The sequence below is a fragment of the Mesoplodon bidens genome (assembly GCF_964165515.1).
Source record: "Mesoplodon bidens genome assembly, chromosome: 15".
Taxonomy (NCBI): domain Eukaryota; kingdom Metazoa; phylum Chordata; class Mammalia; order Artiodactyla; family Ziphiidae; genus Mesoplodon; species Mesoplodon bidens.
Window position 1 is genome coordinate 66,824,271 of NC_138171.1, and position 17,641 is coordinate 66,841,911.

The 17,641-nt window shown below is 61.0% G+C and overlaps 2 protein-coding genes across 4 annotated transcripts in view; one reads left to right on the top strand and one right to left on the bottom strand.

Moving 5' to 3' along the window:
• Positions 1-9,576, top strand: part of NPRL3 (NPR3 like, GATOR1 complex subunit) — a 35,384-nt gene extending 25,808 nt beyond the window's left edge. For all 3 annotated transcript variants that reach the window (XM_081255313.1, XM_081255315.1, XM_081255314.1), the window contains 7 exons: positions 510-647; positions 1,551-1,707; positions 4,293-4,399; positions 4,838-4,967; positions 7,108-7,297; positions 7,996-8,188; positions 8,729-9,576. In XM_081255313.1, the coding sequence (XP_081111439.1) occupies positions 510-647; positions 1,551-1,707; positions 4,293-4,399; positions 4,838-4,967; positions 7,108-7,297; positions 7,996-8,188; positions 8,729-8,894 (1,081 nt within the window). In that variant the 3' untranslated portion in view covers positions 8,895-9,576. The remainder of the gene's footprint in view (positions 1-509; positions 648-1,550; positions 1,708-4,292; positions 4,400-4,837; positions 4,968-7,107; positions 7,298-7,995; positions 8,189-8,728) is intronic.
• On the bottom strand, positions 9,521-17,559 carry MPG (N-methylpurine DNA glycosylase). Its single transcript, XM_081255316.1, has 4 exons — positions 17,468-17,559; positions 15,255-15,488; positions 12,384-12,588; positions 9,521-9,965 (listed from the first exon to the last, which is right to left on the bottom strand). Exons 2-4 carry the CDS (start codon positions 15,474-15,476, stop codon positions 9,559-9,561), a joined length of 834 nt encoding a protein of 277 aa, XP_081111442.1. The 5' UTR covers positions 15,477-15,488; positions 17,468-17,559; the 3' UTR covers positions 9,521-9,558.
• Positions 17,560-17,641: the final 82 nt, after the last annotated feature.

The following is a 17,641-nucleotide window of genomic DNA, read 5'->3' on the forward strand; positions in this document are numbered from 1 at the left end:
TTCCATCACGGAGACGAGGGAAGCCGAAGGTTTGAGCCGAGGCTGGCGTTGGCGGTGGCCGTGGAGCCCCTGGGGCTGCTGGTGTCTGCAGGGGGACGGGCCCCTCCCCGCCAGGACCTTCCTCTCCTGCTCAACTCTCCCTTTTGGTGACAGGCCCTGCCCTGCCTGGCAGCCCACTGTGATGGAGCCTTCCTCAGGTGTGCAGAGGCGGCCTCAGGATACCCCTAGTGCACTGAGCCTGTGGGACAGAGATGGGAGCCCTGGCTCTCTGGTTGGACTACAGATTCCAGGGCTGGCCAGGAATACAGTTTTTGTGGGTGTTCCTAATACTTTTTCTTCTCTTACACATACTGAGGTCTGGGACAAGATGCTTTCTTGCTCTGGAAGTCTCCCCCTGTAGTTTCCTCCGTGTGCCGGGAGGAGGCGCCCTCAGGGGGGGGGTGGTCTGTGTGGCTTGTGTGCACGGCTGGGAGCTGCTGTGTGGGTGGCTGACGGCCTGCTTTCTGCAGCCTGTGCACATCTGGTGTGGTGCGGCTCCACGTCAACAGCTGGCTGGAGGTGAGCTTCTGCCTGCCCCATAAGATCCACTACGCGGCCACGAGCCTTATCCCCCCCGAGGCCATCGAGCGGAGCCTGAAGGCCATCCGGTGAGTGCCAGCCCCACGCACACCCTGCCGGGGCCCTGCTCTCCTGTGTCCTGAGGTTTACCAAGTACTTGGTTCCAAAAATCGTCTTTTCCTCTTCCTGCCACAGAAATTGGCAGGTAGGGCGCTGCTGTTTACAGAGTAAAAACACATGCTTTTGTGTCCAGTTTTGTCTAGAGATGACCACCCCAGGTTCCCCACGGGCCCTCTCAGCACTGCCTGGCCAAGCGGGACACTGTGCTGCGGTCCAGATGAGGGCCTGGGCAGGGCTGTGGGGATGAGCATCATGGCAGGGACAGGGAACCAACCACGGGAGGCATTGTGTCTTCATGGTGTTACCCACCGAACCTCCTGCTCAGATCAGAACTTGTGAGATCTGTTTCTTCATGTCACTGATTTCCTTCAAGGAAAGCGCTGAGCCCAATCTTCTGCCTCCCCCTCCTCCACCAAGTCCTTTGTTTCCTTAAATGTTTTTTAACCAGAAAAAGAAATCTGGGTACATAATAGAAAATGTTGAGACAACAGAAAGCAAAGCACTGCCTGGTCCCTCCTCCCTCCCCAGGCCTGTGCGCCGCCCCGGGCTTCCTTGCTAAGCGTATTTCTAGGTAGTTCTGTTCATAGGCTGCAGTGGGGATTTTGCTTTTCCCATATTTGGGACTCTTTCCTTAGGAAAGATTCACTTGTTTTTGAACGAACATTTGCTGGGCAATCCCAGAGGTGGGATGGAGCCGGGTCACCCGTCAGGCCTTCCTCAGTTTTTTCTGTGGGTGATCCTTGCAGGTTTTTAAAGGCCTCAGGGCACAGCACTGTCTTCCGCTTCCTCCCTGTCCTCTTCTCTGCAGGTGCACACCCAGGGCAGGGGCCTGGGGCTCGCTGGTTGTGCTGACCTGTGTCTCTGCCCCACAGCCCCTACCACGCCCTGCTGCTGCTCAGCGACGAGAAGTCCCTGCTGGGCGAGCTCCCGATCGACTGCTCCCCAGCCCTGGTGCGTGTGATCAAGACCACGTCTGCTGTGAAGAACCTGCAGCAGCTGGCCCAGGACGCAGACCTGGCCTTGCTGCAGGTACCCTGGGGGCTTGAGGAGACACCCTGGGTGGGCACGATGGGCAGCAGGGAGGGGCTGGATGCATCACAGCTGGCACCTCAAGCCGCCTCCCGAGGGCCTCCGTCCAGCCGAGGGCTGCTGCATGGCCTGCTGTGGTGGTGGGTGGATCTGGAGTCCGACCTGGGATCAGGGCCCCGGGATTGACTTCCTCCTCTGTGGAGGGAGGGGGCAGTGAAACTGCGGCAGAGGGGTGAGGCCATCGTGGTGCCAGGTGACGGCGCCGCGCAGGACCAGAGCCAGGGCTGGGGGCTTGCAGGGTTGAAGCAGGGGCACGCAGGGTGCCTTAGCCCACGTGGGAGCTATGCAGAGCCAGCACCAAACCCAGTGGCCTTGATTCCCCCCGCCACGCCCCACGGGCACACAGGCCTGTGTTCTGTGCAAGGTGCCACCTCCTTGCCGAGCCATGTGCTCATGAGCTGCCCTTTCTGATCAGATGGGGGCCCCTCCGCCCTGGCTGTGGATCTGGTTTGAACCTGGGCAGGGGCTGGGGGCAAGGAAAAGCACAGGGAGAAGTTGGAGGCCAGGGGCAGGGGGCCTTCCAAGCGACAGCCTGAGGGTGGACTCAGGGTCTGGAACGGGGCACTGTGTGACCGCCAGGGGGCAGCAGGGCCTGGCCCAGGGACCAGTGGCTCCTTCAAAGGCCAAGGGTGGAGCACCATGAGGCAGGCCACCTAGGCCCCTGTGAGGCACCTCCAGGGAGCCCTTGGCCTTTGCTCCTTAGCACGTTAGGGGAGCTTGTCTACCAGGCCTGACTCTCAGGCCGTTTTTCCCCAAAGCAGCCTTTCTGGATTCTGTCGTCCCGAATAAGCCCTTCCCCCATCTCTACCCCATGACCTTTGTCCACCCCGTCTGAAAGTGTTTATCGGACCCTGCCTTCGTGTTTCACATGGGCTCCTGGACTGCCTTCCTAGCACCCACGAGACACAGAACATTTAACGCGCTAGCTGTTGTGTGTGCGGAGTTTGTGTTCTGACCAGTACTGGCTGATTGGCAGATGCCTGTGAGTGTGCAGCTCTGAGGGGGTGACCCTCACTGTCCCCTGAGGCTGCCCAACATGGAGCCTGTTTGGACGCTGTGCCTCACAGTTCCCCCAGACACAGACAAAGCTCTGATGATGTCCCCTTCGCCTCTCCCCGGCCTTGCCATGGGGTCCCCTTGCTGTTTCCTTCCATGCCCCTTCCCACTGAATCTGGTGTAAATCAGGGCTTGCCGCTGGTGTGGTCGTGCAGACGCCCCCTGGGGCCCAGCCCTGGTGGTTGACCTTACCAGAGGGCTGCTTCCTGCAGCAGACCACCTAGCGGAGGCCCCGTGGGGAGGGAGGCCAGCGAGCCCAGGTGGAACCTCAAGCACAGGTGTGAATGTCAGCAGATGATTTAAAATCACTCATGTTCCATCCTAGGCAAAAAAGCTCTACAAGTATTTTGAGGGTTTTTTGTCATGATGAAATTAATATATTCTTATAAAAATTCAAATATCATACAAATTATAAACAGAAAAAGAGAAAGTCCCCATAATCCCATATCCTAGTGGTAACCTAGATTCCTCCAAGCTTTTTATATACATATTAACACATAATCTTTGAATAACAAAATTAGGATCACATACTACTTGTGATTGGGTGAACAGTGGCCCCGTAGACCTAATCCTCGGGACCTGTGAGTGTGACCTTCCTTATGTGGGACTTTGCAGAGGGGAATAACTCCTTGAGACAGGGTGATGATCCTGGATGATCTGGGTGGGCCCTTCTGAGAGGGAGGCGGGGATGTGACCATGAGGCAGAGATGAGACGTGTGGTCACAGCAGCTTGGAAGCAAAGAACAGTCTCCCTGCTGACAGCTTGACTCCAGCCGGGTGATCCTGATTTCAGACTTATGGCCTGCAGAGGGCGCTCTGGCTGCAGGGAGAGGTGGGAGGTGGAGCCCATTGGGCGAGGGTGGTGGCAGAGATGGAGGGAAGAGGGCCTGTGTCCTTTAGAGCCATCAGCACTGGGACTTGGGCTGAGAAAGAAGAGGGTCAGCGATGGAACTGAAATTTCCTCTGTGTTTGAGTTGGCTGTGTCACTGGAGGCCCTGTTTGCCGAGACGAGGTAGAGGTGTCCCCGGCACTGTCACAGGTATGCATGCACCCTCAGAGGCACTTGGCCGTGGTGCTGCAGGATGAGCGGTGCCCGTTGCCATGGTCCCACCCTGGCTCCCTGTCCTGGCATCATGGTCTGTGTCTTGAGAGTCCAGGGCAGCAGGACAGTGGGATGTTCTCCAGGGATGAGTGTGTGGAGGGGGCAGGTGCAGTGACCCACATCCACTGTCACGTGGAGCCCCGACCCCATGCTGGGCGCCGGCTGGGCTGTGGGCTGGCCTCTGCTGGAATGTGCAGCCAAGCCCCTTGATCAGCTGGACTGGCCTCATCTCGGGTGACCCAGCGTCCCCGTGCTGGTGCCAGCCAGGACGGCTCAGGGACCAGTGATGGAGAGGCTTGTGGCCATGAGCCAGGGGGCTGAGTGGGTTGGCCTCCCCAACATTGCCCTCCCGGCCCTCTGCCCGCAGGTTTTCCAGCTTGCTGCGCACCTGGTGTACTGGGGCAAGGCCATCATCATCTACCCGCTGTGTGAGAACAACGTCTACATGCTTTCTCCCAACGCCAGCGTGTGTCTGTGAGTCCCCCTGTCTGCCAGAGCCCAGGGCCCCCAAGTGGGCAGGGGTGTGGCTGGCAGGGCCGGCCAGGTGGTGCTCCCCAGGTCAGCTGGGCCCACGTTCCAGTCCTGGCCTGGTCCAGCCCTGCATGGCACCCCTGGCCTGTGCTCTTCCAGCACCTACGGCCTCCAGGAAGGGTCTGCGCCTGCCCGTACCTGCTGGCCAGTGGGTGCTGCACGGGGCACCTGGTGGGAGGTCAGGAGCCTTGGCCTTGATTAGGGGGCTCCTAGGGGCTGTGGCGTGGGGGAAGCATCTGGGTTCTGTGCTCATTGCACCCATCCTGGCCCACCCACCAGGCTGCGCCCCCTCCTGCCCACCACAGGCTCATGGCGAGGGTGCAGACGCCTGAATGGTGGGGAGGTCTGCTGAGCTCACGGACCCTCACCCCCTGTCCCCAGGTACTCTCCACTGGCTGAGCAGTTCTCACGCCAGTTTCCGTCTCACGACCTGCCGTCTGTCCTCGCTAAGTTCTCCTTGCCGGTCTCCTTGTCAGAATTTAGGAACCCCCTGGCCCCCGCTGTGCAGGAGGTGAGTCTCAGGAGCTCTGGGAGCCCAGGAACCGCCCACCTGGCGTCAGTCCCTGATTCCAGGCTCTCAGTGTTGCCGTGCTTTTAGCCTTGGTTTGGGGGGAGGTGCTTGCTGTGTAGGTGGTACCTGCCCTGCCATGGTGACCAGAAGCTGGGTCCCTGGCTAGGCCGCCTGCAGACACTTGGGCATTGCAAGTCCCTCCCCCCCATGGAGCCCCCCTGCCCATGGTGGGCACTTCTTAGGGTTAGAACGCAGTTAAGAGGCCCAATTGGCAGGAGATCGGTGACCTCTCCTGGGAGGTCAGCCACTTGGTGCCCCCTTCCGGGCCTGGGGATCCCATAGTTGGGGGACGCAGAGGAGATTTTGTTTTCACTGAGCCTGGTCCCTACACTCCTACTCCCTCCCCTGCCTGCCATGGTCCAGGTGGCCACAGTGTCTGTGGGTATAAGTCCTGGGCTCACTGGTCCCCAGAATCTCCTCATCCAAGGGGTCCTGGGTCTTGGTCAGGGCGAGAGGCAGGCAGGGGTGCTGGGTGTGGTGGGCTGGCCACCAGGGAGGGGTGAGATGTGTGGAGCGAACTGGTGAGTTCTGTGTTTGTGGCAGGGTTGAGTGTAGCCTGGATCCGAGAGGCTTTGCCTCCTCCCCTCCACTGCAAACCTGGGGCTCTGGGGCTCTGGGCAGGGCCAGGTGGGACAAGTGTCGGAGATGGGTCTGGGTGTTCTCAAGGCTTTGTCTTCAAAAGTAAAGTACTTGCTTTAATAAGTGCCAGGTCTGTTAGGCAAAAACAGTCCTTAAAAGCTTAAAAGGGGGCTTCCCTGGTGGTGCAATGGTTGAGAGTCCTCCTGCCGATGCAGGGGACACGGGTTCGTGCCCCGGTCCGGGAAGATCCCACATGCCGCGGAGCGGCTGGGCCCGTGAACCATGGCTGCTGAGCCTGCGCGTCCGGAGCCTGTGCTCCACAACGGGAGAGGCCACAACAGTGAGAGGCCCGCATACCACACACACACACACACAAAAAAGCTTAAAAGGAAACCCTCTTCCTCCTCAAGTTGTGAATGAGGAGGAGACCCTGTTGGTCTGTCCGCTCATTTAGACGCCAAGTGTGACTGTTCTGAATGCCGTCTTTCATGGCACCTTTGGTTTCCAGGAACTGTGCCAGGTTGTGCCAGCTGAATAAAAGACACACTTTGCATGTTCACCCTCTCCCCTTCCCAGCGGAAACTTCCCGATGGTCCGGATGGCGGGTGGCTTTTCTAGGCCAAGCCTGAGGGGCCCGGATGGAGCCAGTTCTGGTTCTGCTCAGTCCCAGGGTGAGGCCGCCTGCCTTCCATACCTACTACTTCAGGCCCAGAATGTGCTCAAGTGCTGATGAAGTCTCTTAATTTAATATAATTTTTATTTATTTAAATTGATTTATTTATTTTGGCTGTGCTGGGTCTTTGTTGCGGCGCGCAGGCTTAGTTGTGGTATATAGGATCTTAGTTCCCCGACCAGGGATCGAACCCGGGCCCCCTGCATTGGGAGCAAGGAGTCTTAACCACTGGACCACCAGGGAAGTCCCTCATAATTTAATTATTTTACAATCCTTTTTAATTTTCTTTGGTGTGACTGGGTTCCATATGCCCCTATTTCCATTCCTGGTCAGCCAGCCAGCCCCTCCCAGCAAGGGACCCCCAGGGATGAGCAGGTGGGTGTGTGGGTCTGAGGACGTGGACGCCAGGTGCACACACGCCCCCACTCACGGCTGCTGGAGCACCACCTGCACAGGCTTCCCCGTCCCCAGGCAGGCTTTCAGGTTGACCCAAGGGGGGGGGACTTCTTTGCTCACAGGGCAGCTGCCAGCAGCCTCTTTCTGAACCGTGTCCAGGGCCCGCACAGAGGCTAGTGGGCTGGGGAAGAGGGGGCAGAGCAGGTCCCCCGCGTCACAGGTCCTGCTCCTCAGCTCTGGGCAAGAAAGGACGGCCATGGGCAGCCCGGGCGTGGGCAGGAGCAAGGGCAGGTGTGGCCCCGCTGCCTCCCCTGGACGGGACTTGGGGTTGCAGAGCGGCTGGCAGCTGGGTGCTCCCTCTCCTGAGGTGTGGGGCCGCGCCGACCTCCGGGGTGACCTGGGGGTCATGTCTCAGGCCTGCCCGTCCTGCAGACGCAGCTCATCCAGATGGTGGTGTGGATGCTGCAGCACAGGCTCCTGGTCCAGCTGCACACCTACGTTTGCCTGATGGCCTCGCCCAGTGAGGACGAGCCCCGCCCCCGGGAGGATGACGTGCCCCTCACCACCAGGGTTGGCGGCCGCAGCCTCAGCACGCCCAACGCCCTCAGCTTTGGCTCCCCAAGTAGGACCCCCTGCCCAGGGCATCTGTCTGGTGGGGGGTGAGCACCTTGGGCGCCCTCGGAAGAGGCAGGCGGCCAGGAGGCCCAGTTTGGGCATCTCAGGGAATGACCACAGCACCTTCACAGGGCTGCACTCGAAAACGTGCACACACAGTGCCCATGGGCAGCTGTGTCCCCGAGGATGCCACTTCGCCCAGCTGGGCAGCTCTCCCTCGGGGAGGTCCCCTCCCCCGCCTCCCTGAGGACGAGGCTCTACCTTGCTGAGTCAGGAGCAGCCTGGCCCAGCCTGGGGTCAGAGCAGACCACACCCCATCCCTGGGAGGACAGTTGAAACCTCCGTGCTCAGGGCCTATGAGGAGAGTGACTGTCATAGTCCCTTTTCGAAGGAGCTGTTTTGGCCATGGTGTGCCCCCTAAGGCGGCAGCCCCGAGCCCCAAGTCCCTGGCTTGGGGAAGACGAGGGGCTGGAAGGTTTAGGGGGAGGCACCTCCCCAGGCTAAGGCGGGGCCTTGGACATCAGGCTCAGTGCTGGACCTGCCTGCCCAGGGCTCCTGTCTTCTGAGTGGGTGGGACGGGTTGGATGACCAGGCTGGCCTTGGGGTGAGGGGCTGCTCCCCAAGGGCACAGCAGTTAATCCCCAGGTGGGCGCAGGTGACTCGTGGGGCTGGGGGCAGCCACTCCCTGACTGTGCCCGTCCTCAGCCAGCAGTGATGACATGACCCTCACCAGCCCCAGCATGGACAACTCCAGTGCAGAGCTGCTCCCCAGTGGGGACTCGCCACTCAACAGGAGGATGACGGAGAACCTGCTGGCCAGCCTATCCGAGCATGAACGGGCAGCCATCCTCAGCGTGCCCGCGGCACAGAACCCTGAGGACCTCCGCATGTTTGCCAGGTGGAGCAGGGGCCACATCTAGGGTCAGGACAGAAAGTGGATCTCAGCTTAAATCCCGATGGCAAACAGCCCTCACTGGTTGAGGTGGCATCTCCAGTACACAGCCGTCCCCACCTGGCACCTGCATGTGGGGGTCTCTCCTGTACGTCCTCGGTGTTTCTTGTCACGTCTTGGGAAGCAGCAGCAAGTTCTTGTCCTCATGGGGATCGGGTGGGGCCCTTGGTCTCCACACCATAGGTGACACAGACTTGTCACACCCAACCCTGAGTTGGGTGCACTGGGTGTATGGTGTTCTGGGAGCGTCAGGTTGTCAGGGACTGAGCCCCCGCTGAGGTGCCCTAAGAGCCACAGCAGCAGGAAGCAGAGAAGCTGCCGCTGACCCTGCACTGCCCTCACCTCCGTCAGGGCACTGAGGCGGGGTGACATTTCAGGGGCTACGGTGGGCAGCGGGTCCAGGGCACTGCTTGGGGCAGGGGCCTGAGGACCCCCCCACTTCCCGCCAGCTCCATAGTTGTGCTCATACCCACCCCCACCCCCCAGGCTCCTGCACTACTTCCGCGGCCGCCACCACCTGGAGGAGATCATGTACAACGAGAACACGCGGCGCTCCCAGCTGCTCGCGCTCGTGGACAAGTTCCGCAGTGTCCTGGTGGTGACCACCCATGAGGATCCGGTCATCACTGTCTTCCAGGCCCTGCTCACCTGAGCTGGGGCACCGGAGGGAGCCTCCCCCACCCCAGGCTCCTTCCCTCCCCATGGGGCCCCTGCTCTCCACATCCTCACCAGCCTCCAGTCCTGGAAACAGCCTCAGGGGCTCTGAGCTGAGAAGGTGAGGCTCGAGCTGGGAGAGCATCCAGGACTCATGCCTCTGAGTGAGGCTTGCATGCTGCCCACACCAACTTGGCCCGTATGTCTCTCAGAACCCCGCCCCCACTCCCGTGTTCCCCGGGCCTGGGCCGTCCAGAGCTTCAGGTCCGAGGGCCTGGCCTGGCCTGTATGGCCAGCACTGGCCGCCTGCAGGCACCCTTCCCCCCAGCTTGCCGGTGCCTGGCCCAGCCCCTCCCCCCACCACAGTCCTGTGTTAGCCACCAGGAGGCCATGGCCAAGGGGTCACCCCCATGCCACCTGAGGCACAGGGACCTGGGCTAACGGTGTCCCGCAGCTGTCTTAGCTTCCCCTTGCGGGGGTGGGGTGGTGGTGGTGTCTGCACCAGTGCTCCCCACACACGGCTGCCTCAGGCCTGAGGAGGAAGTGCACCTGCTGGCCCTGGGTCCTCCCACAGAGACTAGCTGGCCACCGACGGGGGCTCCGGCCGAGGCACAAATGACACTGTTTTCTATAAACACAACATTTATTTCATTTTTAAACAATTAAACATCCTCATCCCCGCTGGCCTTTGCTCTGGCCTGTGCGTCCCGCTCGGCCGCTCTGCCTACCACGCTGACCCAGGGGCTGCCCTGCACATAGAAGCGCAGGGGCTTCAGGGCCCACTCCCCTGCGCTGCCTACGCCCACTCGGGCTGCTGCCACCACAGGTGGCTCACTGGGCCCCAGGGGGCCCCGCTCCAGCCACACAGCCTCGTCTGTGGCCAGGTCCCGCTGGTCGAAGCTCTTGTCGATGGCCAGGGCCTGGCACAGCTTGGAGGGACCGTTGCAGAGCTCAAGGTCTTTGAGGGCTCGTCCAGCAACGCCTTTGCGGAGGGTGTGGCGAAGCTGCCGCATGGCCTCCAGGCCCCCCAGGGGCTCCAGCGCTCGTAGCAGGACACATGCCCCATCCCCTGTGGAAGAGATGAAGCCTCCCAGGCTGTCGCCCCGCTACCCAAGGCGTGACCAAAGCTTTGGGGGCGACACCTGTGCTCACTCACCGTCCAGACCCTCTGCCTGCCTCCCCCTCCTGCACACCTGCACCCACAAGGCACCTGTGCCTCTTATGGGCACCAGCTGGGGAGGCATGGAGCTCCCTGGCTCCCTCTGTGAGGTCAGCAAAGAAAATCCCAGGGTCCCCCAACCATCTCCCCCACTGGCTGTTGGGGAAGCTGGAAGCCTGGCTTGGAGCAGCCACCAGTGTGCACAGGACGCAGGTGAGCCCCACCCCAGGACCCAGTGCGGAAACTGACAGAGCAGGAGGTACCGACATAGCCCCCCACCTCCGTGGGGTCCCCTCCCCAACCAGTCCAGGCCACTTGTGGGACGGCAAACAAACACCCAGGCCCAGGGATTCCCTCGAGAAGACACATCTGTCCAGACCCCCTTGGATTCCTGGCTGGGGACAGTGATTACTCCCTGCGCCCTGGAAAGAGGCGCCCTGACCCTCCAGCAAGGCCACTGTCCTGGGACACCTGCTCCCCTGACTCTCAGCCCACTCGCTAGCTGGGAGTCTGAGGGGCTCAGCCTGAGGTGTGGCCAGGCCAGTCCCTCTCAGGCCTCAGCCACACAGGCCTTCCCATCAGCACCCAGGTACTAGCCTCCTGCACAGCCAGCAAGTGTGTGGGTGTGTGCGACCAGATGCCCCTTAACCAGCCAGCTTTCAAAGCACTTCAGAATGTGCCCAAGGGCACCTAAAGCCTTGAGTTTTAGTCCCTCTGTGATTCCTGGGCCGCTCCCCTCACTGGCCTCAAAGCTCCCTCTGGTTCCATCCTGAGCGTAGTGGGTACCACCTGCAGACAGGTCTGGAGGAGTAGCTGACCCCTCCTCTCCTGGGATGCACCTGAGTCCAGACTCCTGACGGACAGGACACCCCTAGCTCGTCGCACCAGGCCTCCCCATCACCCCCCGCCAACCCCATCTGCCTGCACCAACCGCGCAGCCCCAAACAAGTCCCAGTCTCTGCACGGCCTCCACCCCACAGGCAAGGACTGTCTCAGCTGCACCTCTCCCTCACTCCACCTGGATGACCCTTGGCCTTGTCTGTACCCATGTGGTTTTCTGCTCCCCTAACCTCGACGTTCCTGGGGCATCCTGGTCACGTAACCAGAAAGTAACACACCATCTCCCACATCTGCTCTGTCCACTGTACCCGCAGAAACTTGGGCTCCTCCCTTTCCTCACTGACTGCAGCCCCTTGTCCACGTGCAGTCTCCTCTCACGTGAGGGGTTGGTTCTAACGCCAAAGAAAAGCTCAGCGACCGGAGTAAGCTCTGCGCTTGATAACAGGGCCCTCGGGGGCAGTCCCTGTCACTCACTTTCACACAGCACCTGCCTTCTGCTGGGCACAGGGCCAGTCGTGGATTCCCTGTGTCCTCTGGCCCTGTGGCTCTGGCATCAGGCATCCCCAGCTGTCTATTCTGGGCAATCACAACTCACACGTTAATGGAATCCTTCCACGTGTGTGACCGGCAGCCCCTTACTGTCCTTGAGCCTTCATTCATCTTGCGATGGCGGCAGGAGGCTCGGCAGTTGGACACTAGGACTGGCTAGCCAGAGTGGGCTGGGCAGACCACCCCCCACCCCACCCCACCCCACCCGCCGCTGCTGGTCAGCAGCAGCTCTGGCAAGACGGTGCTGGGCGCTTCCTTCCCAGCACAGACCACTCAGAAAACACAGCTGCCTACCCACGAAAGACCCAGTGGGTCCCCCAAGGTGTGTGGACCCTTCCAGGAGCTTTAGACCAGCATCTCTCCCATCGGCACCACTGACCTTTGGGGCCGTGATTCTGTGGAGTTGGCCATCCTGTGCACTGTGAACTGTTGAGCATCCTCCCTGGCCTCCACCCACTAGAGGCCAGGAGCATCCCCACAGATGTGATGACCAAAAATGTCTCCAGACATTGCCTCATGTTCCCCAGGGTGGCAGAATCATCCCCAGTTGAGAACAACTGACCCAGACCCCATAACTGGCCGCCTGGCGAGGCTCCTGCCTGAGCCCAGCTCACCCCAAATCGATCTCACTCTTGTTTCCCCACGTCAGCCCCTCCCGAGTCCTCTCTGGGCTGGCAGTGACACCAGCACTGAGCTCGGGGGCCAGCGGTGGGCTCGTGAACCCATGTGCTCGGTGTTCAAGTCAACCCGTGACCTCTATTCTGTGGGGCCCCTGGCACCTCTAACCACCATCCGTGCAGCCAAAGCTCCTGAAGCCCTCACTTAGCCTAGCAAGGGAACCCCTTGCTCGATCATCTAGCCAACCTGGTCCTCCCGGGGTCTGCCAGCTGAGCGGGCTCTGCCCAGGCCTCCTGCTTCCCCAAGCCCAGCACCGCTCACCTTGGCTGGAGACATTCATGCAGAAGTACATGCCATAGATGAGGTACACATATAGCGTCCCTGGCTTCATGAACATGCCGCGGTTGCGGGGGGTCTGCCGGCCACCCTTCGAATGGGCAGCTTCATCCTCTGGCCCCAAGTATGCCTCAGTCTCCACGATGCGGCCACGGAGCTCTGTGCCATCATCCAGCCGTCGGACCAAGACCTGCTCAGCATAGGAAGGAGCCGGGTTTGCTCTACCCTGACAGTCCACAGCCTGGGCTCATCTCCCCAGCTCAGGGTGTACAGGTACAGGACACCCAGGTACAGCTGGCTCTTCCCCACCATCCCCTCCATCCTGCTGGACCACTGGACCACAGGCCCTGCTCACCAAGTGTCCTGTCCACAGGGTGAAGCCATCTCAGGCCGGCCAGGGCTGGGCTGGGCACCAGCACTAGTGAATTCTCGCACTTCCTCTCAGCAGGGTCCCCTTGGACTTAAAGCTTAGCCTGGGGCCGAGCAGTGTGAAGGGCACAGGGCCCTGCCTGGGATTCCAGAGCCTGTGGAGCCCCCTCCCCCTGGACTAAATGCAAAGGACCGTCACACTCAGCCCCCACCCAGCCAACTCTGAAAGCAGCAGGATCAGCTGCCCAGCAGTGCCCCAGGCCTGGCCCACGGCCCTGGGGGTAACGAGCTCCACAAGGAGTGGGTCAGCGGAGGCAGGGGGCCAGGAAGGCAAGCCTGGCGACGGTTGCCTCGGACAGCACCCTGGGCAGGGTGGGTACAGGAGGGGACAAAGGGGCCAGCCGAGGACAGGGCAGGGGGCAGTTGTCAGGGGCTGTCCCCAGAGGGGTGGGTGCTCTCAGGCCAGCAGAGCACCTAGGAGAACAGAGTAGGCCACAGGAGAGCCAGGCAGGGCCTGCGGAGCGCTGAGTACCCCGGGAGCTGAGTCCTCCCCTGCCTGGAGCCCCTCTGCGCTTCGCCACGCGTCACCATGGTACGGCCCCAGGAATGGCCAGCAGTCATGCCCAGTGTCCGGAGCCCCAGGTCTGACTCAACCAGGGTTCACAGTGGAGTTTCAGGGGCCAGCCACCTCACCAGGGCTGTCCCTAGCACCTGCCTTGTCCTTAGGCCAGAGCCTTAGGCAAGTTGGATGGCCAGGCCACCATGCCTTAGCCCACGGAGCTCAATGTGTCTGTGGCCAGGGTCAGTGTTGTGGGGGCAGGGAGGGGTGTGCTGGAGGCTGCACTCGGGGGTAAGGGTTAGAGGAAGCGTTCCTGGAGACAAAGCCCACAAATCCCCTTATGTGTGCACAGGTGGGCTTGGCCAGAGCTCCTCAGATGAGGCCTCCCTCCCATCTTCCCAGGAGATGAGAGGGAGCATTCCCTGTCAGCCTGACACCTCCATGGGGCCTGGGGAGGAGCCTCCCACAGCCCTTTCCTCACTGTCTTCTTTCCTGTCCTGAATTTCACTGATATCATTTCCAGATAGCAGATGGTGGTTGCCCCTCACCCCCATTATAAGCATCTCCTCCTTGCTGATGGAGGGTCCCGAAAGAGGCAAGACCCTTCTCAGCCGAGAGGGTGATACAAGAGTGGTCTGGGTTGTCATGGCAACTCATTGCTCCTTGCAGTGACCTGCTTAAGGATGAGTGCATGACCAAGGCTGGTCAAGAGGTCTGTGAGGACGTCCGCTGAGGGGTAATGAAAAAGGCTCTCCTCCCTAACCAAAGGCACATACAGGGTGAGACCCTCCCTTCTCTGCTGGACATCGCCCTGTCTACCCTCGGACTCAAACAGGCGTGACGCGAGCCTAGGGGAGCCTAGGGGGAGACTGTGACACACTGAGGCCCTTGGGCCCTCTACCTGATGCGGGGCCCACCTGCCCCATGTGCCCTTTTACATGAGATCATAACCTCTTCTGACTTAAGGTGCTTTTACAAGGACCTTCTGGCCCTTGCAGCTGAAAGCATCCTCATGGCAACAGACTCTGGTCGCTTCTCAGTGAGGTCACACTTTAGGTCACATTCCACTAGCTCACATTTTAGGATCTGTTCCTGGTACCAATTTTCTATTAGCCACAGAAACTGACTCTCCTTGGCCATTTTAACCTAAAAGTAGGCTCACTAAAGGACACAGGGTAGCCATGGAACCTCCAGGAGGACCAGAAAGCCAGGCCTAGCCAGATGGTGCTCCAGACGGATGTGGCCAGAACTCTTCTGCTGTGGCACATGCCATGTACACACAACATGGTGACGGGCTCCACCCCCAAGGGCCCTGGGCGGTCCTGCTTCCCACCCCAGGACTTGGAGCTGCAGGGGCTGCTGGGAAGCCAGCTCTGGCACTGTGAGCCACTGTGGGGAGAAGCAGGCTGTCCTTCATCAAGACAATCCTGATGCTGGGCAGCCCGTAGGCCATGGCCTCAGCTGCCATGTGTCTAAAGCTGCTACACACATAGACAAGCTCCAGCAGGGGCACTGACTGTGTCAGCGGACGGGGCAGGCAAAAGCAGCCCCTCACAGACAGAGGTGCCAGCGCTGACCGTGATCCTTGTAAGAAACCTGCCCTGAGGGCAATCCCAGGTGGACCAGGGGTAATGCTCCCACAGCCCCAGGGGGAAGGCTAATGTTGTAGCTGCCCCGTCCTCACTGCCCAGAGCAGGCAGGCACCCCTAACAACCTCTGCATTCTTCCCAGCTGACCCTGGACCCAGAGGCTGCCCCAGATGACTGAGGTGGAGCTACCCAGGAGCAAATGTGGGCAAAGCGGCTGACTGCATGCGGCCACGCAGGGCCAAGTCAGGGACATGAGCCCAGCGGGGAGAGGGCTGGGGCCCACAGACGCTGCACGGTGATGACCCTTCAGCAGAGGCCACGCCGCTACATTTCCATTACCTGTCCCAGAAATGCCCGTGCCAGGGGGACTGCGGGCTGGTCGAAAAACTCTGATCCCAGGCGAGCAGGGCGGCCCTTTAAGCTTGAGAAATAGATGCTGCGCTGGGGGCCGAGGGTCGTGGGTGGCCCCAAGCGGGGCTGCTTGGGGGAAGCTGTCCGGGTCCCCTCTGGCGGGCTCTGATGCCGCTTGGCCTCCAACAGTCGCTGCTTTTTTTGCCCCATTCTTCAGGAAAGCTGAAACGGGAAAGGACAAGATAAAGGGTCTGAACAGGAGAGGACAGATGGTTGTGCAGTGAAGTCAGGAGCTCAAGGACTCATTCAACTGCCTGCCTGTCTCCTCATGTGCAAAAAGAGGGCAACCAGCCTGTGCAAACAGAATGCCATACCTGAGCCATACCTAGCATGCTCAGCCCTGTGCTGGGACCCAGGAGGACTTGGGAAATGATGGCACGTGAAGGCAGGCTGGTGGCAGCAGTGACTGGTAGCCACTCTGCTGCACGTGCCATCCACAAGCAGGAGTGGCAAAGGGCTGCAGGGCCTGGGGAGGGGACAGTGGCACCCAAGCCTGGGACAGGAGGGCTGCTACCCCCTGATTGCCACTCATCACGTGGTCTCCAAATGAACTTCTGAGCTTCTTTCTGGAACCCTTCCCTTTGCACCTGCCCCTAACCAGGAATTTTAAAACAGCTGTGACCTCAGTGGGGCCTGGCCGAGGAAAGGACTGTGGGTCACTGTGTCATCCACACCCCTCCCCAATGCTGGCAGGGCTCCCACTGTGCCAGACCCCTCCTAGAATGGCCCAGAAGGCCTGACACACGCACATGGGTGAGCACCAGGCAGACTGTCTACTTGGCCCCATCCCAAGCGCTCAGGGTGTGACCCCCAATGAGGCCCCAGCTGTCCTCTGTCTCATGACCCAGGATGTCAGAATAAGGGTAAGTGAAGCAAAAGTGAGGTGTGAGGAATGAGGAGGACCTGTCGAGACCGGCGCACTGTCTGCCTCCCACCTGCTGCCACAGGGCCTGGGAAACCTGACCACACACCCTTGGCGTTCTGGGACCAGCTGCTCTCCAAGGAAAGGAGCAGCAGGTGAGCACTGGGGCCTGGAAACACCCTCCTCAGGGGCTGATTCCTGTACCTCCCTGGCTTGTGACAGACCCATTATTTTTAACGTAAGTGTTGTCCGGAGCCGCCAGCCTGCTGAGAATGGATGTTGATATGACCGTGTCTGCTGACTCCAGGACGCTGCGGCCCCTGTTCTCCGCCCAGGTTTGGCCCCCGGCCTGCCCCGAGGCTCTGGGGTGGCGCTGGGTCTCTGCCCTGACCCACCCTGGGCGGTGGGGGTCGGCTCATGCAGATGCCCTGGGACTGAGGCTCAGAGAGGCCTTGGCTCCCCCTCTGCAGACCTAAGATTTGAACCTGCCTCAGAGCCTCAGGCTGAAGAGTGGGGCGACCCTGCCGTTGCACCCAAGAGTGACCACTGCCCCAGAAAGTGACCTAAGGTGTCTGTGCCTCTGTTTCATCTGCAGAAAGGGAACCAACGTTGTCACACAAGATGGTTCTGAGAATAAAATGAGAAGCCGGGTAAGCACTTGTCTGGGTACAGCGAGCGCTCACCAATGTTAGGAAGAAACGCAAAACCTGGGGACAAGGGTCTCTTCCCAGGCTGGGCCCAGCCAGTGGAGGGCAGAAAACAGCAGCCTGGATGGGGGCACCCAAGAGACCCGCCAGCCCTCCATCAAAACCTGGGCAAACAGTGGGTTAGTAAGTAAAGGGAGAGCATTTGTCCGTCTGGGACAGACACTGAAGGGAGGAGTGTGGGGAAGTGGCCCCTCGAGGCAACCCTATGGTCATTTCTGCGGCAGGCGGGCTCGGGGCAGGGGGCGTCTGAGCCAGGCTGAGCGCCCAGCACGTAACCAGGACACCGGTGGCGGGCGCTCCTCCCAGACCTCACTGGCGACCTCGGGCCGGGCTTCGGCTTTGTTTCTGGCAAGTGGAGCAGCCGAGCCGGCCCAACCCCGCCGTCAGGCGCTCGTCTGGGAACTGCAGACGCCTAGGGGCGGACCGTGCGCACATTACTGCCTCCCACTCAGGGCTCACTGCGGTGGCGAGGCGACTCCGGGGGGGGGTCCGCCCCCGAGCCAGTCCTTCGGCCGTGCGTCCGGCGAGGAGCACGCTCACCTGGGTGCGCGCTCACCTGGGCGCTCACTCACCTGGGCCCCGCGGCGCGCGGGCAACCGGCGGTTCCGTCAGGGATCTCGAAGCTGGTACCTGCCGGCGCGGAGCCCAGGCCGCCGCGGAGCGCCGCCCGGTCCGGGGCTGGAGCCGGCGCCTGCGCTGAGAAGGACGGAAGCCCGGCGGGGGGAGGGGGCGGGCGCAGGCGCGGA